Source organism: Nestor notabilis, unplaced genomic scaffold (genome assembly GCF_000696875.1).
Source record: "Nestor notabilis isolate BGI_N333 unplaced genomic scaffold, ASM69687v1 scaffold6937, whole genome shotgun sequence".
NCBI classification, from domain to species: domain Eukaryota; kingdom Metazoa; phylum Chordata; class Aves; order Psittaciformes; family Psittacidae; genus Nestor; species Nestor notabilis.
The window spans coordinates 27,787-51,015 of record NW_009935102.1 but is presented as its reverse complement, the minus strand read 5'-3'; the positions used below and the strand labels follow the sequence as shown (position 1 = coordinate 51,015).

The 23,229-nt window shown below is 43.9% G+C and overlaps 1 protein-coding gene across 1 annotated transcript; it reads left to right on the top strand.

Annotated features, from left to right (window-relative positions):
- Nucleotides 1-2,157: 2,157 nt before the first annotated feature.
- PHACTR1 (phosphatase and actin regulator 1) lies at nucleotides 2,158-22,208 on the top strand. The gene is made up of 5 exons (XM_010017665.1): nucleotides 2,158-2,593; nucleotides 7,525-7,586; nucleotides 16,365-16,505; nucleotides 19,705-19,781; nucleotides 22,077-22,208. Exons 1-5 carry the CDS (start codon nucleotides 2,503-2,505, stop codon nucleotides 22,090-22,092), a joined length of 387 nt encoding a protein of 128 aa, XP_010015967.1. The 5' UTR covers nucleotides 2,158-2,502; the 3' UTR covers nucleotides 22,093-22,208.
- The last annotated feature ends 1,021 nt before the right edge of the window (nucleotides 22,209-23,229 follow it).

The following is a 23,229-nucleotide window of genomic DNA, read 5'->3' as shown; positions in this document are numbered from 1 at the left end:
AAAAACTGGTTTGTTGGAGCCATGGTAACAAAGCAATAGCTGCTTACATTTTCTGATTTACAGAATCTGTGACTAGTATCAAGATGTTCAAAGACAGTACAAACATTAGCAGCTGTTCAGCATCTGGCAAACCTTAAAGTTAAGAGGCAAGAAAAAATGAACTAAAATGATGCTGTACTGAGGAGCTGGTGGAGGTGTTTGTAAAGCCCAAAGATAGTTTGGGGGCAGAAGGCACTGTAGCAACAAGAGAAATTAAATGAAAAGAGTAAGAGATCCAGAGAAGAGAGAATTGTGAGAGGATGGAAGGGGAGGGCTGCAGAAGGGGCTGGGTTTGTCTGAGGCGCTCAGCAAGGGGGGACTCACGATGAGGGAGCAGGCTCAGTCTGAAAGGATGGTGGAAATGGGGATGTAACAGCAGTTCATGGAGATGAAAGCAAACACTGGTACTGGAGGCCAGGAGCCTCCACAGCTTCTATTCTTTATCTTCTTTATCCTCCAGCTGTGCTTCAGTGCTTGCACTGTAAGGACTAGTCATGATTTTGTTCCACTAAAAGGGTACCTTATCTTTTCCTACTGCCTAAGTCTTGCTATTAAAAATTCTTGGGTTTGTAAGGGTTCACAAGCAGTCGACAACCCATGAATGCAGATAGCTTCAGATCTCCAGCCTGAAGCTATCAGAAGTGTCATAGATTTTTATGCCATGTAAGTGTATCACTTGAAAATGGTGGTCATCATTTAGGCAGGAGTACTCTGCAGCCTGAGAAGTGTGGATAATGGGGTCTATAAAATCCTATTGGACTCTTGTGGGGAATACAGGTTTTCAAGGCTGGCTTTCACAAGGGGCCCTATCAGACAGCATGGAGAAGAATCTGTAAGTGCCTGAGTAGCAAAGGAGTAGAGGGTGCATGTAATACCAAGGGTATAATTGGAGGAAATTTCTGTCCTCTGTGGAAGCAATGACACACTGAAGTGAACGTTTTGTTTAAATTCATCTACTTCATGGAAAGTGCCCCAGTAAACACATGGAAGACTTGGTCCTTTTTGTGTATCACCTATGTAGATAGGTAACACTTTTGCCTTTTGTTAGAAAAGCTCCGGTGTGAACTGTTCTTGATGGAACTGTTAGCCGAGTCCTTCAATCCCTGTTTTCTTGGAAAGGGGAGGACATTTCTGGGAGCATTCTCTTCAGACCAGTTTCTCCTTTTGCTTGTGCGATTTGTTTCTGTAGAAGCAGCTGCACACTGGATGGCTGGAGCCCATCCTTAAATCCCTCTGATGCATCTTCTTAAAAACCATCATGGTGCAGTGGATTAAAAACATTGTAAACATCGTATAACTCAGTTCCTGCAGACACACATGGTGGAGAGAAGAGTGGCAAATTTTTCTCATAAAAAATGAGAAATAAAGTAGTTTTAATTGCCTCTTGGTGATGTCTCCTGTTAGCAACAGCTACTGTATCTTAAAGATGGTAATAGCAAGCCCTTGAATAGCGCATTCTCTCTTCAAAGTACTTTGCAGACATTCTTTTCCTCTGAATTAAGGATGAGTTCCTGTCCTGTTCAACACTTCTCCAATGAGATAGATGTTCAATCTGCCACGGGAAAGAGAAAAGCTAATGACTCCAAATTCTCCACTGGAATAGGTGTATTCCCCCTCTTAGGGGAACTCATGATCCAGTTGGGGCCCCCAAGTTGGGAACATCTCTGAATGACAATGTCTGAAGGAAGAGAAGGCTCTGTCCTGTCACTGGCATCACTGACAAAACTCCTATTGACTCAGAGGAGAGTATGAGGAGGCCAAACAGTGCTAACTTCTGATGTCATCTCCTTGGTTTACTTTGTTTTCCAAAGACCCCTTTGTGCTTCTCTCCCTTGCTTTGTATTCTGAATATTCAGATCATTTATGTGCTTGGGGACCCCATTTGTAATTAGATTGTGGGTTTTGTGACCCTATTACGTACAGGTTGACTAGGAGTCACGCTGGTCCTTCAATATGAGATTTAATAAAAGCCACAAGAGGAGGAGGAGGGCAGTGAGGGTGTGGAGGAGGAGGGTAGCTGCTATTGTTCTATCATCAGTGCTGCCAAGCCATCCCTTGTTTTTTCTGTGGCCTGTCTGTGTGTTCAAATGCTGTTTGAACAAACAGGGCACAGTCCAGAGGCTGGCAAGAGGGCAGCGAGACAGTTAGCAGGGTCTTAGCTAGAAATACTTGCACGAGTCAGGAAGCAAGCATGGGAGGAAGGAAATTAAGTGGAGACATCTGTGTGGCTTAGCTTTCAGCAGCTCTGCCTGGGGTAGGGGTGGGAGAGTCATGCCTAAGATGACATAACATATTTTGTCTTTCATGAGTTGAAAACAGAGGAAACTGTGAAAGCGCAGCATAGTCTGTGTCACGCATGGTCCAGGCGTACCAAGTACATAATGGAGCAGTGTCAGTGCCTTCTGCTCTGCCTCTCACACCCCAAAATAACTTTTCAAGACTGACAACTGAGCAGAATGTGATATGGTCCAAAAACTGATCTTGGACTTTTTTCGCAGACGACTGAGCCAGAGGCCAACTGCTGAAGAATTGGAGCAGAGGAACATACTGAAACGTGAGTCCTGATACTGCTGACATTTAACGTGAAGCCAGTTACTTTGGGTTAGTTTAGGCGTATGTTGGGTGTTTTTAATGAAGTATCAACTATTCTGTACATTAATCATTAATAATTAAAAAGTGCATCATAAATGCAAATAAGCATGCAAGTCTGTAGCAACATCTAGAGCTGCAATTCTTTAAAATCAGAGTCAGTAAATTCACAAGAATGAACTATCTATGGGGAAAAAAAAACAGATGTTAGATCTCTTTTGTAAATCCTGTTCCAGAGGGTCAGTCATTCTGAAAAGTGCAGCTCTTACACAGATGATGAGCATCCTGTTGTAAGTTAGCAAAGACATTAGGGCATGGCTTGATTAGTTTTCCTAAAATCTTTACAGCAATCTAGACTAGGTGGAGCCTTTATTCAATTGAAGAAAGAAACCAATGTGACTTATACTTATTTCCCTGAAATGTTCCTCTGAAACTCTTCCTCTAAATCAGCCAAAAATTTGCTGGTAGATCTTCAACATATGATACTTTAAAGGGACAAAATACCATTTAGAGACCCTGATCTGTGTTAAGTTACTGGACATATTGCCACCAGCTTCAAGGGAAGCAGGACAAAGTCCAGCACAAACCTTGTGATCTTATGAATGAACAGGAAAAAAACTACAGTTTATTTACTCACATTGAAGTGGTTTGAGTATTAAAAAAATCTGTTTATCTCACTGTTGTTACTTACAGAAAACAAAATAAACAAGTTCTTCCCGTCTTAAGTTAGCAAATGCATCATTCCAGGGAAATTTTTAAAAATTACTGCAGAAAAAAGTATTCCTAACTGGTACCTATACATAATGTCTCTTTAGGTAGCAGAATTTACCTTCTCCTGTTGTTCAAATAACTGCATTGTACAGAATCATAAAAATGTGGTAGAAGATTAATTTGCTGAAAATCAGCAGAACTGATTGATTAAATATTTCAAAATCAGATTCTTAGCATGTAAATGATAGTGTTAATGCTCAGTGGGGTCTTTTCATCATGTTATTACGCGTCAGACAAAGAGAAAAAAGGAGACACCACTGTCAGTGCAAAGAGGAGAAAAGACTGGACAGCAGAGCAGTGTGGGCAAGCCCGAGGCTTCCAGAAAAGCCATTTGCTTGGGGCGAGCCCCCTTTTGATAGCTGTGCTCGTACTGTCTACTCCTAACTCCTATGACTGGCTGCTGGAGGGAGTCAGGGGCAGAACCTGGGGAAATAAGTGGCACATCCAGATGTGATTGCCTCACAGGGGCGTAGCAGAACAGCTGGAGGAGGGGAAACCTGTGACGTGACTGGTGCCAGGCTCAGGCAAGGAGGGACAGAGGCCAATTCTCTGGGCAGCTCATGTTGTCATCCCAGGACTTATGAACAAACATGTGTCATGCACCACCTGGCACTGGTGCGTGACCAGTAAACACCACCCTGGCACTGGGGAGCGTGGCCGGGGGGAGGTGGAGGTCTTCGGCCACTGCTTTGGCAGCAGGGTTTGAACCAGCATCAGCAGAAAGGCAGCATCTCCAATCCTGGGTGCCTTGCAGCAATTCCTGAAGGTCACATTGCTGATCACAGCAGTCACATAGCGAGCTGAAGATCTCTTACATTTCAGGGGAATTATCCCGAGTCACATTAGTTTCTTTTCTAATTGAATAAAAGCTCGTAAATGACACGGATGTGTTTAAAAATACTACCCTGAATCCAGAACCATATTGTATTTTCTAAATGGAATTTTTATAGCTTGGTTCCTAAGAACAAATCTGCCCCAAAACATGTGTGTCTTGGTAGACAAACAGCTTCATAATTACAGGAAAAAGTAAAGTGGGTTTTCCAAGGAACCCCAACTTTGGTGAAACACAGCGGGAAAGGAACAAAAAATTAAAATAGTTATGTAATTTTAAAAAAAAGCATAAAAATGCTTCACCCTTAAATGAGTAAACGTGAATAGTGTCTGGTTTGTACATCACTTTGTGTCCTTTCCCTAGTCTTCCGAGAAGAAGAATTACAATAAATATAATGGAACCTAGAGAAAGAGACATAGGCAGCGATAACGAAAAGAGAGTAAATTCTCTGCATAAGCAGGTTGAACAATTTGCAAAAGCCCAGTTCGGAGGGGTCACACACATAGACACAAAAGAAAGCCCAGCAAGTTCCCAAGTAGGCCGCATAGGATTTCCTCTGCAGTTAAAGCTGAAAGATCCTTGATGTAAATGTCATGTTTGGTACCGTGTGTAACCGCATTACTTCTCATTCTGCAGGGAAGAAATAGGCAAAATGTGGTTGGACAGCCAGTTTTTATACATGAAGTGATCACTTTCTAGCTCCATGCTGCTGCAATAATTATGAGATGGTCATCTTTATTGAATTACAAGGGCAAAGCAGCCATTGTACAAGTTCCATTACTTGCTGGTAGCAACAGTAAGATTACAGTAGCCACAGTAAAGAAACAGAGGACAGGGACACTGGTGCTTGAAGGGTCCTTCACTGAAGTATACCCAATTCACTGGCTCTTATTTAAGTCAAAGGCATGTAGTGAGTGGAGTCCAGACCTGCAGTTAGTGTGAAGGCTGAAGAACACTTTTTGAAGTTAATACGTGCTGGCCAAGCTTATGAGGAAGGATTCCTCAGTCCCCCTCATGCCCCATCCCCCATGGCACTTCTCTGATGGATACAAGTAGTTCAGACGTCAGCTTGGCACATCCATTGCATCGATTCCTCACAAAAGTGATGGTTAGGCAGGCTCTGAGGGTCTCAGGTTGTACGAGGGGACGTTTCGCACCAGCACAGAAATCGGGCCTGAAAATCACACCCACCCACAGCATCTCCTGAACACATAAGATAACATAAAGCAACAGTAGCTTCAGAAGATGGACGTGAGTTAACTAATTTTTAAAAAACAGCTAAAACGAAGTCACTTTCTGGTTTTGGAGGAGAACGTATTCCTGATTACCAGCTTTTACCTGACTGAGGCCTTCAGCCTGCCTGGCTTCTCTGAAGGTGGGTTGCTGGGCTGAGAGGTGAGGAGGGCAAAAGAATGACATCTTATGCCAAGTACAAAAGTGAATGGCCATAACTAAGTATTATATATAACTCCTTGGCTGCTTGCAGTTCTACCCTGACTCTGTGTGGTCTCTGCTTAGCACTGTGTCCCTCTGGCTTAATCTTACAAGGATTTATTAGTGGCTCTATTTCTGAAAGCAGGCATTTGCCGGACAAGCTCCTCCTAACGAAATTGCTAGAGGAGCAATTGCTAGAAGAGAATCCAGCCCAGTAGGGACAGGAACTGTTGAAAGAGGAAAGATACATTTATCAGTGTATGAATTCCAGTTATCGTTTTAAAAGCCATTTGTGTCTCCCCACTGTCTTCTGCTCTTTTTCTCCGGTATCAGTTTCCTTCCTCCTGAAAATGGAAGCAGTACTTTTGTTGAAGTGGCATTTAAGGATCAACAGCATATTGTAAACCATCGTAACATCGACTGGCTGTTTGTCCTCTTTGGTGGTGATTTCCTAGTCCAGTGAAGTCAGGGAGAAGTTGTGATAGACCTCTCAGCTCTACTGCCCTGAGCAGCGGAAACCTGGCTTCCAGCCTAGCCTTCCTCACCTGCTCAGAGACGTCTGTGGTCTCTGAACCATAGTTTCGTTTCTGCGTGGAGAAAGCCACAATTTTTAATGCCCTAGTTTGAAAAATTGCATCTCCTCCACTGTGCACAGACTTCCACTGGGTTAGGGGCTCCTTATATTATTTTTGGCTGGTCCCAGTTGGGTAGTGAGAGTGCTGACGTGTGCTTTCATGGCTGAAGAAGTTAAGGCTGGCGGTTTGTTTCTGCCACTCTGCCAGAAGTGCCTTCTTCTTCCACAGGATCGGCGGAGGGCAACATGAGATTCCTCCTTGGGTTTAATTTGATCCAAATTTGGGCAATTTAAATCAAGCCACCTATTCCAAACTGGCCTTTGAAGTCCGTAATATCCCCTGCAGAGAGTTATTCCTGCCAGAGCTAGACCTGAGTGAAAACTGGATCACACCAGAGGTACAGGGCGCTTGTTGGAAAAGCTGATGAGTTGTGTTCGCTCTCTTTTGTTACACACTGGCATGATTGGAGTAAGGAGCAGTTCAGCTGTCGACAAAGCAGAGGGAACAGATCCTGACTGATTGAGGAGCTGAGAACCTAGAAACCTGGGCTCTTAGTGGTGTCAGTAAAGTTCAATGCAAAGACATGCATGACAGCCTGCTCCTAAGTTGAAGAAGAGTTAGTATACTCAAATGTTACTGTCTTCTTGAGGGATAATGTTTGAGACTTGCCCTGGTATGAACTTGTAACCTGATCTTTTGGCTTAATGTTGAAAGTGAATTGCCCTAGGATGTGCTTTTGTGCTCAGTGTGCTGTGAAGGCTCATGATGAAGAACACTCACTCCTCACTCTGCTCAGGTCTTGGGAAGTTGCAGATTTTTCCTGGCATCCCTGTTCTGATTTTTTTGTTCCATTTTCTCCGAAGAGGAGCTGCAGGAAATACTCTGTAAATGGAAAAAAACCCTGAAATGTATGTTTCTCTTCCAACCACTGACCTTGCATCCTCACAGAATCCAGCCGGATTGTAGCTGAACCCCCTAAGGCCACCGTGCCTTTGGGCAGGGAGATAACAGTTTCTGAAGAGCTGTCTTGCTGCCTGGCCCTTCTAGAGAGTGACACACATGAAGAGGTGCCAACACAGGGAAAGGAAGGAGGCTGTAGATGTTTTATGAAGTGTGTGAAGAAGTGTGGTAGCTAAGGATTGAGGAAGTTCACTAGCCCCAGAGGGACATGCTGTGCATCAGAGAGGTCCTGAAACATTAATATACTGATGGAGAGGCTTATTTTGTTGCATACTGTGCATGCCTGATGAGTCCACAGTTACGATACTTGTAAATCTTTTACAGCCCGGAATGAGCAAGAGGAGCAGGAGGAAAAACGAGAGATAAAGCGAAGATTAACACGTAAGGTGAGAAACAACTTTGATCCTATTATGACACTACTGTAACTTTCTCCGTACTGCACAGTTGTTTGCCTTTTTCCTTTTCCTCAGCACCATTTTCAAAAGCACAGCGTGAAAAAAGTCTTTAAAGCAATCTTTAAAAGAAATCACCAATGTTACAAGGTCTAAGTCCAGAGAGTGAAGGGAGCCACTTTGCAAGCTATTGCTGGTAACATCTTGAAACAAGACAAAAGTCATAACTGAAGGAGCTTTGAACAGCAAAGAGAGCCTAGCACTGGTCCAACCCTGCTTCCTGTAAATGTAATGGCTTCTGCAGCCATTATGAAGAGAGTAAAGTTAAAACAATGCTGATTGCATTCAAGAATTCCATCTAAAAAAAGGCATAAAACTGGGAAATAAACTTTTTCTGAAAAGGGAGATTGTCACTTGAGGCATTAAAACTAAATAGAGACAAGCACTCACAAATGGTGTATAGTGCAGAAAACAATCTTGTATTGGCAGGGAAGGATGAACAAAAAAGCATAGTTTGGTTTTGATTTTCCTCCCATTTGAAATTCATGTACTCTTAAAACTGAAGAACAGTCATTTCAGATATGCACACTCAGTTTCCCAGATGGTGTGAATGTCTGCAGATGCCCCAACATATATAGCCAATAATCCATCCTGTTACTGCGGATAAACTTTATTTCACCACTGACATATTTCCTATCTCCAGAGGTGGAGAAAGCCCCCTAAGAACTCACATTCTTGTGAAGCAGTGCCGATCCCTTCCTGTACATTTTTTAGGTGGCTTAGTCTTTTTGACCTATGTGGTTACAAATATTCACAGTATAAATAATGATGAGGAAAGGGCTCTAAATATACATGGAAAGGTTGCATTCAGAGAGCTGAACTGCTTTCTTTCATGGTTAAAAATCTCATGCCTTATTCTTAGCTCACGTAAATAAGCAGGGTTCTCGCTCACCCATGGGAGAATACTGCTGTTGTCTGCAGGAGCTAAGAATGCAGCCCAGAGAGCTGGAATATTATTTTTATGACACTTAAATTCCTGACAACAGTGGCAGGGATGGTCTCACATTCCCTTGTAGCACTGTCTGAAAGAACCTGCACTGCAGATGTTTCATGGGACTTAGGCTCTACGCAAAGGCTAGAAATACCATCTTACCAGGCTTTCAGTTTCCCTGTGCATTGACAGGTAGACACAAACAGGAATCCAATCCAAAGCTTGATGCCATTTGATGCACGGCTGTAACAGATAAAAAGCAAAGCTATCCAATCTGCTGCCTAAAAAGTGAGGGCTTGCTAATAACTCAGCCAGCATTATCGCCATACAGTTCCCATCCGGCGTTATTTTGTAGGAAGGGTACAAAGCACATGCATGGTCTGTTGCAGGCTGAGGCCACAGCCACCTGCTCAATTAACACATCCAGGCTGCTGTAACATCACAATAGTGTCTGCTCCCTGAAACCTCAGCAGTCTTCTGCAGGATTTCTGTGTCTTATTTGCACTTTCAAGTAGGAACAGCAGTGACAGCAGCATCAGTCTCAGCCCCTGGCAGCCGGCTCCTTAATGTTCATGCCCCTGTTCCCAGTAACATTCCTTTCAGCCTTTTGTGGCTTCTTCTCTAGTAGAGATTTTTCTCCCCCATGTTTGTGAGGTTGGAAACAACATGACTTGGTATTGTTTTGATTTTGATCATCTTTTTAAACTGTTGTAAATTGATCTAGTGACACATGTAATTTCCATGAAAAAGAACCACAGGCCTGGTCTAACAACAAATTTTCTTCTCACCTACCAAACGTACTGTCATAAAAGCACAGAAATCGCTAGAGGAAAGAAGTGAATAAAGTGTGTAAGTGGATAGATAACAGCTAGAAATGCCAGCCACCTAGTGAATCCTGCAAAAATAGTTGTTATTCCCCAGCTCTGTCTTTCATGAGCATGTCCCAGATGTGTCACTGTGTCTGCAGCAGAGTGGCAGACTCCTTCTGTTGATTTGTACTGAAGTCTTATTACAAAAGGATTTTAAACCTCAGATTGAGCAGAAGTTTAATGGAGCACGGCAAGTGGTTTTGCCCAGCAGCCCTTTCTGTTTGCACTGAGTTTTAATGCACACACATGCCCCCGGGGTAAATTCAACATAAGGAAAATATGCCACATTGCCTCCTTGCAACCATGTGTAGATGGTAATAAGAAGGGAAGGGGGTTCTACAGAAGCTGGTGATGAGACTTTTGACCTTGCACTGTAATAACTGCTATTGTCCCTGATTTTTTCAGTGACATCATTCCAATTCCAAGGGAACAACCCGCTTCATCCATTAAGAAGCTGTTCTTAAAGTTCCTTTATCGCTGACATTTTGTTGCAGTATTATGATGATAAGTTGTAACATGACATGCTGTAATAAGTAAGATTACCTTGCTAGGTCTAGACACCTTATAAAGTCAGCAATAAATATCCAGCTGAATTCATCATCTGGACAGGCAATTTCTAAAAGAAAATTTAGATCAGGTGACCTATAGCGAGCTGCCCCTTTAAGCACTTTTCATCCTCTCAGACTCATCTAACTCCAAATTAACCGGGCACAGGGATTAGCTGCCATCCAAAGAACAAAATGGAGGCAAATGCTGTTTGGTGCAGTTCTCCATAGCTCGTGTCCCTCCTGCCCACGGAAAGGTGAAGTGTATTTGCCTGTCACGTGAGATGCCTGTGATGGGTTCTGCACATCCAGCCACCGCTGTGCTCCCTCTCCCTGCCCCTTGGGGCACACTGAGCAACTTTAGGCACATGGATTTGCATCATTTGAGTGGAGGGACATGTGGATTAGGAAGGTTTTTTTCTCTGAGCACTGCTTTTGGCCCAGAAGCCTATTCCAAGAACATTAATGTGCAGACGCCCTCTGGGAGAAGTGGTGTAGATGGGTCCCTTCCATGAGGAGATCTGGACTCCTAAGAATTAATACTAAGAATGTATCCGCTCTGAACCATGGTCAATTTAGCTGACCACCAAGGCAATTAACAGAAGCCTGAACTCTTCCTGAGGACTTCCATTACAGAGAGAGAGTCGTAACCTGGATTAACAGAACATGTTACAAATCACATGCAAAGAGGAATAAAACTCTTCTTTTCCTACCTTTACTTCTCTCAGATAGCATCAAGCTTCCTGTTCCCCAGAGCTGTTTACTGCCTCCTATCCCCCACTGTCAATAGCTAATGTTTCCCAGAGGTCTCGCTCAAAACTAAAAATCTTGTAGCCATCACATCAACAACCAAAATGATGAATGAGGTGAGGCTGCATCTTAAAATCCATGCAATAATCTGAAATCTTTGCTCCCATTGAATTCCTGCCCTGGTACATCTTAAACATTCTGTTCACTGATGCCTCACTGGGAAATATCTTGCTGTTCAATCTTTTCTCTAACTCACCTCTGCTGGCTTGCATCAGCACGGGCTGTTCAAAATAATGAACTCTTGAGAGAGGTGGGATTCATGAGAGGGAAGCAGCAGAGAGGGAGAAGTCAGAGAAGAAAAGAGATTTGGGGTTAATTTGGATAAACTGCACTTAGAAGGAAAGGTCTTTGGGGCGTTTTCATCATGTCCTGCTCCTGCGTCTTACCACAGAAGGTGAGGAACAAAGGAGACGGGTTGTGTGCACTGGTAGTTAGGATCTGTAGTTTTTCACCTTGGTTTCGGCCTTAAATAACAACCTGAACATTTTTGCAAGGTAACAAAGTAGGCAACAGTGAAGTGACAACACAACAAGTGGAGCAAACTCAGCATTTTGCATTTGACTAAATCCCAAGACCAGACTAGCAAGAGTATATATCCCCCTCCACTTTACCTGGTGGCAGTGCTTGGGTTTGCTTCATTTCCCATGCCAAGAACAAAGGGGTTTGTGTAAAACCTTCCCTTGCAAATTGGCTTGGTATTGAAGCCTGAAATGTGCCTGTTTCTATCTCCAGTGATCCAGAATATACACATGAAAAGTTGACCTTCAGTGACAAGACATGGGAGGTCCTGTCCTCATTTATTTTACGCTGGTTTTGCATTAATACAAATCCATTTACTTCAAAAGGGATTTTTGCCCTGGTTCACACTCAAATAATGAGGTCACTTGCCACACAGTTCAGGAAGACCCTTCTCGCCCCTTGGAGCACCACTGCCTGGTGAAGGCACTTGCATTGTGTCATTGGCTGTGTCCTTTTACTGGAAGTTACAAATGTGCCCAGTTCCTTCTGCCTGTTAGAAGAATCAGTGTTCATTGTCAGGTATTGAGCAAGAAGGACTGTGTAGTAATAAGCATTTTTCACCCAAGAGGCTGCAGCTCACAGGTCATAAAAGTAAACTCCAAGGTGAGATCTCAGGTGAGATGTGCCTTCAACATGAACAGAGAGTGAACTGACACCTACAGTGGAGCTGCTTTGCGTCTGTTCTGCAGATCTGTTTCCCCACCTATTTAAGAGTTAAGGGTGCTCTGGGTAGCCCAAACATACCTCATGCTTAACAGCTCACAAGAAACACCTGCAATGGCATGAGAAAGAGTCAGGGCAGTTTGTTAACTGTTCAATTACTGTAGCTTTAATTAATTGTTTTTAGAAAACCATTTGGTGTGGTTGTCCCTCTCTTTACATTTAGTGTGATCAGATTGGCATTTTGATGTACTGAATGTAGTTTTTGTGTGTTTATATATGTAAATATATGTAGACTTATGGCTACACATGAACTATGTGGTATAAGTTGTGGATTTCAGGACTCTATCACAGCCAGAGCACTGGCACAAGAATCAGTGCATTTTTTTCTGTTCATAGCTCTGCCCCAGGCCTCCTGGGTCACCTTGAGCTGGTCGTTTGGTCTCTGTGTTTCACTTGCTCCAGCTGCTCTGTGGCAGTGGGGACACTGCCCACCACTCTGATGGGGTGTATAAGCACCTGAAATTGCACTGACTGCGGGTTTCTGAAGCAAAGGCAGGACATCTAGAAACAATGTACAGTAACAGTTGTGTGACTTCAGAGGAAGAGAAGCAGCAGCTTTTAGTTTGTCTTGCATTCAGGTGTCACCTAAGAATGAAAAATGCACATTAGCACCAAAGTTTCATAATGTGCTTATGCCCTTGACATTTTTTCATGTGTAATTCATTCCACTGTTCTTCACACCCACCAAAGGGTTTCAGTTACATAAAACGTGCAGGTGATGCACCTGATTTGACTTTTGTACATTTGCAGACATGAGAATTTACTTACGTGACTTGATATTACCATAATTTTTTTGATTTCAACACATACTCAGCACACCAAGCAAACCAGATTAGCTGTTTAAGACCCCGCGTAGCATTGAGGTAAATATCAGCAATGAATTCACATTGCCAGCAGAAGCACCACCACTGCTGTGGCATTCAGTGCTGTTGCCTTCTTGACACTGCCTATGGCCAACACTTGGCACGGCGTGTCTCAGTGTACCAACAGCCACCTGCCTTCTTCTTTGTATGAACTTGCTAATTGCTTTGATTAGCACAAATCTGAAAACTGGGTAATGTCAAGAGCTCACAGAAGCTGTGAAATGGAGCTGGTCAGTTCTTGAAAGGCCTCTTCCAGCTTGGAAAGCTTGTAGCAGTTCCTGCTTTCCTTGTAGCCATTTAGGAAAACAGAGCGTAATTCACAGCATTTCGTATTCTGTCGGTGTCATCAATGTAGTAAGACATTTTATTGAGGAAAAAAAAAATCCATTCCAAGATGAAACAACATCTAGGCTATGTCCTGAAACGTTAAAAGCTGAGAAATGTAGAGATAAGGTTGGTGATTCATCCTTAATGCATGCTGTTGTGCAAAAAGAAGCAGCTGAGGCAAGTAAAGATGGAGTCTCACCCTTTGAAATTTTTGAGTTTTCTCATATTATTTCAGCATGAAAATTCTCTGTTTCCATAGTCAGGGGTTAGATGTTAAATAATCAGAAGCAAACCTCTGCTGTGCTATCTGGATAATAATGTGTCAGTGCTAACAAACCTGCAGCTCCTAGTACTAGGGCTACTAGGAAAACCTACCAGTTTGTAATCACATTCAAGATGAGTTCAGGACAGAGAGAAACCTCACTGATTGATAGTCTAACTGGGATTATACTCCAAGTGTGGGATAGCACTTCAGTTTTCTTACTTGTGTTAAAAGCTCCTCTGTTAACTGCAGTGTATATTTAGCTTGCAGGTGACTTAGGTGTAGGTATCAGGGCTGCAGGCTGAAGAGACAATTTTGTTCCATTAGAACGAAAAGTAACATTTTAAAATCTAAACGTGTTTCAGTCTACTTTATTGTGCCCTCTGGCTTTTCTGACAGGGTACTCCCAGCCCAGATACATTTATCCTGTTGTCTAAAAAAAGCCAAAAAATTATGCCTGCTGTGTATGCCTTTTGCTTTTTGAAAACTGTCTAATTTTAAGTGTGACCACCAGGTCAAAGGAGGTGATCCTGCCCCTCTGCTCTGCTCTCATGAGGCCTCACTTGGAGTACTGTGTACAGTTCTGGTGTCCTCAACATAAAAAGGACATGGAGCTGTTGGAGCAAGTCCAGAAGAGGGCCACGAGGGGGCTGGAGCACCTCCCGTATGAAGACAGGCTGAGAAAGTTGGGGCTGTTCAGCCTGGAGAAGAGAAGGCTGCGTGGAGACCTCAGAGCAGCCTTCCAGTGTCTGAAGGGGGCCTACAGGGATGCTGGGGAGGGACTCTTCATACTCTAGTGGAGTGGTAGGACAAGGGGGAATGGCTTCAAACTTAAACAGGGGAACTTTAGGTTAGATCTAAGGAAGAAGTTCTTCACAGTGAGGGTGGTGAGGCACTGGAAGGGGTTCCCCAAGGAAGTTGTGAATGCTCCAACCCTGGCGGTGTTCAAGGTCAGGCTGGACAGAGCATTGGGCGACACAGTTTAGTGTGTGGTGTCCCTGCTCATGGCAGGGGAGTTGGAAGTAGATGATCTCAAGGTCCTTTCCAACCCTAACTATTCTATGATTCTATGATCCTTGCAATATTCAGAAGTTTCAAAGTTGTTCTTCAAACCAGCAAGGAGATTTTCCCCTATTAAATGTCGTAAGTTACCATAAAATGGCTCTGGAGGCAATACATGAACTGCTGAGCTGTGACTTGACTGATGCCGCCTGTCCTAGGCGAGGGCATTACGTGGTAGAGTGGTTACACTTCCTTTCTGCGTAACAAACAGAAAGGAAGTTCCTTCCTTTCTCTGCCTTTGGTGTGTACAAAATGGCTGGGGTGCAGCCAGGAGAGATAGAACCTCATTTCTGTCCTCCTGAGCATCTCACAAGCAGGGCATTAGTTCCCCTCTGCAGACTCTGCATGAAGTGCTTGAACCCAGTTTATGAGCTCAAGGTTATCGGTGTAAGGAGGGCAACCCCACTGTCACCTCCCATTGCAACCATCTTTCCTAAAAAGAGAAGAGAGAGGCAACCACGCATGCCAAGAACAAGCACACAGGTATTTAAAGCTAGAGGCAGGATGGGGGGGTGCAGCTATCTTGCATCAGCACCCAAATGCCAGAGAGTGATGGTATTTTTCACCCTCCACTTAGCATCTTGGCTGGTTTGAATCTTTTAATTCTCCCTGGAAGATGAAATGCAGGGAACTGAGATACTTAATTTTGGAGGAAAGTGGATTCAAGAGCCTAAGTAACTTTGCAGAATAGTCTCAAGCATTTTATGAAATATTTAGACCTTCCATTATTCACAAGGGTGAATTATTGCAACACACACCTATTCCTAGTGAGTGGGAATAGTACGATACACTGTGTAGCTAAGTGTTAGCAGGATACTATTTTTCCTGGTGTCTCATGTTTGATTCCAATAGTGAGACTTCTGCAGCTAATGTACAGCCATGTGCACACATATGTGTAGCACCTTCTTCAGAACCAGTTGTGTAATTACTTTTGACATTAACCAGCATGCTGTGCATCCAAGGAGAATTGATCCCTGAAAACCAATTCCTGTCCCTAGCTTATGTAACTGACTGTATAATACGCAGACTACCAGCACACTACTGCTTCTCATTTGAGAGGAGAGTTTTGACTGTGGCTTCCTTTTCTGCTGTGGAATTTGACAGAAATGCTTTGGAACGGTGCAGATGCTTTCTTTACATGATACAATCCACCCTTGCAGTTGTTGGGGGTTTTTTTGGCTTGTAGTATGCAATGTAAACTGTTAAAAGTCAAATGTGCTGTGACACAAAATAGAGCTGCAGCATACAGCGACAAGTTCAATAAGCACTAGGCATCATCCTGCCTACCTTTTCTGGAGGTAAGGACAAGTCTGCAGAATATCAGAATGGTAAGGAAGGTAGTTTGTCACCTTTTGCGCATAATTCAGGGCAGGAGCCTTTGCCTGACCCTTCCCAGGCAGCACGTAAGCACACACAGCAGCTCAAGGCTGGGGAGCATACAGCCTGTGCAGGTAGTTCTAAAATTGTCTTGTGGTCTTTGCCTCTTCCTGAGTGCACTAGAAGACTTTCTTGTGTTACTTCTCATTTCTGGCAGGGGTGATCAACTTCAGCCTGGGATTAGGGTCTCCAGCCATAGCTGCTTCCCAAACAGTGAGCTGCTCCAGCAGCAAGGTGGGATGATGTTCAAGGTGCTGTAACAAGAGGTTATCTCCCAAGTAGCAATTCTGTGAAGGGTTGACAGAAAGAAGGGTACCGGGAATGTCTGAACCCTCTTACAATCATAGTGATGGCTGTACTAAAATAAACCCCCATAAAAAGTGACGTCCTGATGTCTTTTTCCACTCCTTCCTCAAACCTGCAGCTGAGTCAGAGGCCCACAGTAGAAGAGCTACGTGAGAGGAAGATCCTCATCCGCTTCAGTGACTACGTGGAAGTGGCAGATGCGCAGGACTATGACAGGAGGGCGGACAAACCCTGGACACGACTCACAGCCGCCGACAAAGTAAGTGGAGCAACTCTGGGAGAGCCGTGCTCTGAACAGCTAGAGCATGTCACAGCGAATGGCATCGTGCAGATCCCACAGCTCCCATGGCCATCAAGGAATAAACCTGCACCTGACATCCCTTCCCCACACACCTGTATTTTCTTCTCATTCACAAGGTTTGTTGTTTGAGTCATAAATCTTTGGCAAGAAGGCTCCTCTATGTGTGGAAACTAGGAGCAAGCTTAGCAGCATTACACCTTTTAAACAGAGAGGAAAGGATATCAAGGCTTTTGAGGAAAAGTCTTGGTGGCAGCCATGTTGTTTGTTGGGTTTGTCTTGCCAGAATTGCTGTGTCAGGATGGAGCAGCCCTGGGTGCAAAAATGCTCCATCCCACTGAAGCCAGGTAACTTCTCTCGAGTGTGTTACAACAGGGGCCTTTACTCAGGATTTCTGCCACAGAAAGCACTAAACCGAAATTGCACGAGCCCTGCAGACGAAGGACAGACACCTTTGGTACTGAGAGTGATGTCCTCCGAGCACTGGTGGGACTTTCACTGAGTGGTGTCTCTGGTGTCAGAGACATTGGTGGCGTTGGTGGCAGAGGGCTTAAATTGCTGGCAAATCATATCAGTCACATTTTGAGGGTCTTAATGGTGCCTCAGGAAGAAGATCTAAATGTTTTATGGCCACTGTAAGACAAGAGGACTATGAGGCTGATCAATGATTCCCATGCTTTCAGTCACTCTGTAATGTCCATGTATTTCTAAAGACTTTCAGGTACCTAAATTCAAGCCTTGCCTATTTCTTTGCTGTGGGACTCATGCAGCAATGGAGACCATGATGTCAAATGTTTAGAGAGAGACAGGAGTGGAGTTTCTGGCCATGCCACTCGTTTATGGTGCTCTTGGTTTTGTTCCCAGAGGAAAGGGCAGCCCATTACACTTGTATAATTTAACCAAAGGACTTGTATAGTTTCATGAGCACTGGTTTACTCCTTGACAGGGCTTTTTTCAGTTTAGTTTTGGGTAAGTGAATGTAGCGTAAACTGATCTGAAAAACAGAAAATCTTCCTCTGGACTGCCCACAGGCCGTAACATACTGGGTTAAATTAGCTTTTCCCGTTTTGTCTCACCCTGTTGGACAAGATCTTAGACAACTGCTTTAGTTTTATTCTCTCAATTAGTAGATGAGGAAGGAAATCTGTCTCCAGGTGGTTCTGCAGCCTTTGAGAGATCCCTGTTTGGGATGAAAGGCAAGGAGAAACTTCAGCTGAGAAGGGAGAAGATTGGTGTCCAGAGAGCCTTCCTCATCCCATGCCTGTGAAAAGAACACGTATTAAATATTATTGTTAAATGTAGCCTGATAAAGAATTCAGCATTAAGGCAAAGTACTTTGAGCTCACTTTTTCTTTTTTAAAATGCATGTGCAAAAGTCAGTACCCAGACCAAAGGGCCTAAGTTCTCCAAATGAATCTTCTCTCAGCAAAGCAGATTTGTTTGTCCCTCTAATATTAATGCCCCTTGTGGCATAAGGAAGCAGATATTTCTCTTTTGGCTTGGGTCCCGTGGCCAGTATTCTGATTTCTGCCATTCAGATGACCTGCTTTTCCCCACTGCTAGAAAAAAGGTAGCCAGACAAATTGGAATCAACTCCACAATGCCTGACAAAGCTACAACATCCTCTGAAAGATTATTTTCTTCCAGAGCTTTGATTCAGTAACTGTCTCCATTGGTCAGCACAGGCGAGGTTTATTGAAAAACAGATTTTAGTAATGGACTTCTGTGTTTGTCAGTAGATCTTGTTCTGTGTGCTGCATGTAGGGAACTGCCTTCAGTCTGACTTCATCTTTGCCAAGTCTGACTGTGAGAGGAACAAAAAAGGCACTTTTAAATCTCTCCAACAGACAAGGGATGCAGAGGGAAATCAGTGTCAGACCTTGGGGGAGTCAGCAGCCTACATGGCCTCCTTCACAGTCACTTACGTAGCAAATTGGTCTGCTGAAGGCAGGCCATTGAGCTGCTGCACTGCTGTCACTCTGTCCTGATGGAAGCAGAGCCCGACAGACATTTCTTAGGTAAATAAAAAGCCAAAGCTGTGCAGAAAGAGCACAAGCGGCCCATTCTGTGGATCACAGCCACAAAACCTATCACTTAGGGCCTGTCAAGGCAAAGGTAGTTAGTGGCTGGACCAGTGGCTGTTGCAAAACCCCTGGTTTGTGCTCATGCTGTTTGTAGCAGTTTAGATTTCCTCCATCAGAAAAATTCCTGACGGACCAGGTGCCACTTGCACCCGCTGATGCTGGTGTTTTCAGTGTCACAGGGAAAAGCAGCGGCACACACCTTGGACCCATGGGAGCATTAGGCCACGGCAGCCACCTTGCACATCCTCTCCAAACGCTCACAGTGAAACTCACTCATGATCTACAAATACCGCAGGGTTGTCAGAAGCCTTGACTCTAGGTTTGGGACTTGAGCCAGTTTTGCTGAGCACCGTCTCTACAACAAAGCTGAGTCCTTCCAAGTCACCCCTCTATTTTTTTATTCTTCAATATTTGTGTTCCTGCCCGTCACCCCTGCTTTTCTTTTCCCTCATGGACAAACCACAGAGGCTGTGGGTCACTGGGTCTCCTGCAGATGCTGAATACAACCACCTGTGGCTAGTTTTCTGCTGATTAGTGTGTGGCATCAGCTCAATAAATGTCACAGCTGGGTCAGAGGGCCGCAATCTGAGGTGGAGCAGAGGGCAGGGAGTCAGGTATCCCTCTTTTCCTCCCAAGTAACCTCAGCTGCTTCAGGTAACTTCACCCAAGGAAATTCAGGCCCGCATAAAGGCAGGAGACACCTCAAGCGTGAGCTTGGCAGGATTCAGGCCCAGTTTACTGACAGTCCAGCTCTGGAACAGATTGCTGTGTTTGACAAACTGGTGCATGGTTTTTTTACTCATGCTTATGCTAATTTGCATTTTGTACATGAAAGTGTTTACATAATAAGCAGAATTGGGTTCTGTATCTGTATTATCTCTGATACGTTTTCAAATCAAGCAGTTCCAATGAAGCATTTATCTCTTCCCTTTATGTGATTTAGAACATGTTTATCTCTGTTCCTTTTCATATTTTAAAGCTTTATGTTTTTCTTCACTTCTAATATACTGAGAACAAAGTGAACTTATTTTGATCTCTTTCAATTATACATTTATGAGTTTATTTGTCCTTTGCAGGCAGCCATTCGAAAAGAGCTTAATGAATTTAAAAGCAGTGAAATGGAAGTTCATGAATTAAGTAGGCATCTAACAAGGTAAGCTGAGATTAATTTTTTAAGGCTATCAATGAATAGTGTTGATTTCAAAAGAAAAACCCAGCAGCTGCTTCTCCAGCACCGGCTAAACACACCATGAGGTCTAGACAACGTGTAGAATTACAGGCTGTAAAAGAAGCTCACACAGGCAGACTCGTGCTGCCCCATTACGTGGCGTTACGCAGCCGTGTGCTGTCTGCTTAATGACATGTAACCTCCCTTTATTTTTTAAGTCTTGATGCTCTAACTGTGTGTGTGTTCTCTTGATATTAGAAGTAAGTGGTGTGGGTGCCTAAAGGAGGACAGGGAACTCCTGCAGAGGCAGCACATAGCAAGGCATGAATGAGTGTGCACCCAAACCCCACTGAGCGTACAGCTGTTCCACACTGTGTGTGTCCCACACACAGATTGCTCAGTCCTGCCCTCCACATCCTGCTGTAGGCAATGTGGTGGGGAAATAGCAAGATTAGCATGATGAGAGGTATTATTCTTAACACTTTTAGGTTTGGGTTGTGGGTTGTTTTTTTTTTTTAGTTAAAAAGGTTAGAGACTGATGAATTATCCATGACCCCAAACTAACCCTCCTCTCTGACAGGCTAGGGCCAAGGCATGCTGGAAGGTCAGGACACATCCCCTCACGCAGCCTGTGCTGAGCCTGCTCTGGCTTTGATGCTGAGATGAGCTGAACTCCTGGCATTTCAGCTGAAGCCAGGCCTTTGCAAATCGACCTTAACCCCTGCTCGCTGTTAAAGACAGACAGGTGTTAGGTTTTGGAGACAAGTGACAGTCAGATCCAGTGCAGAACTCGAGCTGCCCGTTTATTAATACACTCATCAGGTGCTCATGAAATATGCAGTCAGTACTGTTAAGAATAATGTAGAAAAGCTTAGGGCAAAATTAATTTTGTATTAGGGGATTTTTATGTGTATAAATTAATAATTATATTAAAATTCACCACATGTATAATGCACATATTCCCTTGCAGAAACGATCTTGCTTCTACTTCCTAGCATGTGTTAGGGTGGTTGCACCAGGGTTTGCAGTAACACAGTGCTGCTGGAGACAAGCCAGCTGCCTTTAAGCAACAAAGTCTGGAAGAAGCTTTAGGGTGTGCAGTTGGCCTAAATCTGTTGACCCCAGTGACTCAGCCTTTGAGGGACATTTGGCTCACTCCTCCAGGAAAGCAGTGACACATTTAGAAAGGATGAGGCTGTTTTGTTTTAAAGGGAGTGTTGCTACAAGGAGTCAAGCTACAACTGACAGTTCCATTGACTTCCATGAGGCCTTTAGCATTCCACAAACGTAGAGATTCGTTTAGTTTTCCAGAAGTCTCTCAGCTGCTTGGCTTTCACAGGTTTCTGGGCAGTGTTTTGCTTCTCTCACAGTGTTGGGGTGAGCCGTGACCCTTTTGAGGTGACACTGTATCTGAAAGCTACTGAGTGGCTTTGTCTTGCTAAGTCTGAGCCAGGCATAGTCGGAGCTATAGCTGATGTAATAGAAATTGGAGTAAGGTCTTGTCTGAAGTTCAGCACGACTTGCTGGTTAGACAAGTAAGTGGCTTTGGGAAGTATGCACTTGAAAGAAGGACGCTTAAACAAAGTAGAATAATTCCATTAAACAAACATAGATAAATCAGCGTTATAACATCATTAGCAAGGTAATGAGCTATTCATGTCATTAAGCAGTGGCATGAACTGAGCAAAGAATGTGAGTGTTGCTTTACTAGTGGGACACATTAATTAATTCATAATAGAGTGAAAAATCAAAGCTTAAATAAAAAACCCTCTCAGAGCTGACAAACCCACGGCTCCCGGCACAGGGTGTACTGGCAGAAAGCATGGCCATTTTAGCACTACTTGCCTCTTTAACCTCCAACACTAAGGAATAATCGTACGTGAACTGTATACACATCTTTCTGGCTGAGGAGCATACGGTTTGTCTAAAGCAGACAATTTTTGTGGAATCAGTCATGGTGTGGTCTGCAGGAGGAGTGGCTGGTGTGCAATAACTCGCTCAGGGATCTGACAGGGTAGACCCAAAGCATATTACTGTATTTGGTAGGTTTTGGTGCAAAGAGCGTCTGCCTATGAACTGTGTGTCAGACTGGTGAGGACCAAGAAGTGTGTGTGACTGTTCTGGGTCTGCAGTGCAGCATGGCTGATGTCAGTGCTGCAGGAATTGAGCTGCCTGATGGTGTCACGGTAGCAATTAGCTCTACAGGCTTTTTTATGTACAACATGCACATGAGGATATTGTCTTACTATTTCTCTCCCTCCCCTCTGCCTTGTGTTTTAGGTTTCATAGACCGTAGCAGTTCAATTCTACCTGACTACTATGCCATCTTCAAAACATAACTATAAGGAACCATAAGTGCTGGTATTATTCACTTCCCCGTTACGTACAATATAAATCTTCTGAACTGCCTTTTAAAAAAAAGAGAAGAGTAGAAAAATAAATAAATATTAAAGAAAAATTGTATTTACATGTGATGGGTACTGCAGCATCATCAGACCTACTGGTTCAAGCTTCAGTAACAGAAAATACCCCTGGTGGGAATCGTGCCAAGACTTGGCATCTATGTATAAGACTTCCCTGGCATGTGGATTTGCCATATATGTTCAAGCCCAGCTGGTGGTGCATCCATTTCGTCTTCAGGCACCCCTCATCCTGACAAGCCTCTGTCATCGACTCTAGAGAGCCCTGAGATGGCATTCAGGGAAGCACTGGCCTGGGTGAAGTCTCCAAAAGACAAGCACCTATTACACTACAGCACTTAAACCAAACACTCCTTTCAGGCTGCAAGCACCTTATGGGGACAATGAAGGAGCAAAACTACTATATGGGCCAGCCCATCTGTGAATACCATCTGACTAGAAAGGCTTTTCTTTCTTTCCCTGGAGAAGTTTATGGCCAGTCAATAGGCATGTTTGGCTCCCAAGCAGAAAAAGGCATCAACTGTAAAGAACAGGACACCCTACTGAAGGCTGGTTCAGTTCTACCAACTGTTTATTTTTCATCTCTGATTTTCTAAACCCAGTTGTGAACCCATCAGCAGTAAATGACAAGAATGTTGAGGACAGGCAAGCAAAACCCATCTCTTCATGGTCACTGCATGGCATTCGCTCAGCTTGTAGTTTGTTTTTACACCCAAGCCTCGTGACTGTGTGAGAGCCGACACGCACATGGGGCAGCAAGGCTGGGATTTGCACCGGCTCTGCAGAGGGACATGCAATAGAAGGAACTGAGGATTCGGTGAGCAATATCTATCCTCAGTGTTATCAGGTGTTTCAAGAACTGATCCTAAACTCACACTGAGAAAAGGGTGACAGATTGCGTTACCTGACCTAACACAAGGAGCGTGGTGCATTGGTATGGATGGTGGGACTTGTCACTGGCACCCGCAGCTGGGGCATAAGGACAGCAATTCAGAACTGTTCTGGTTTGGTTT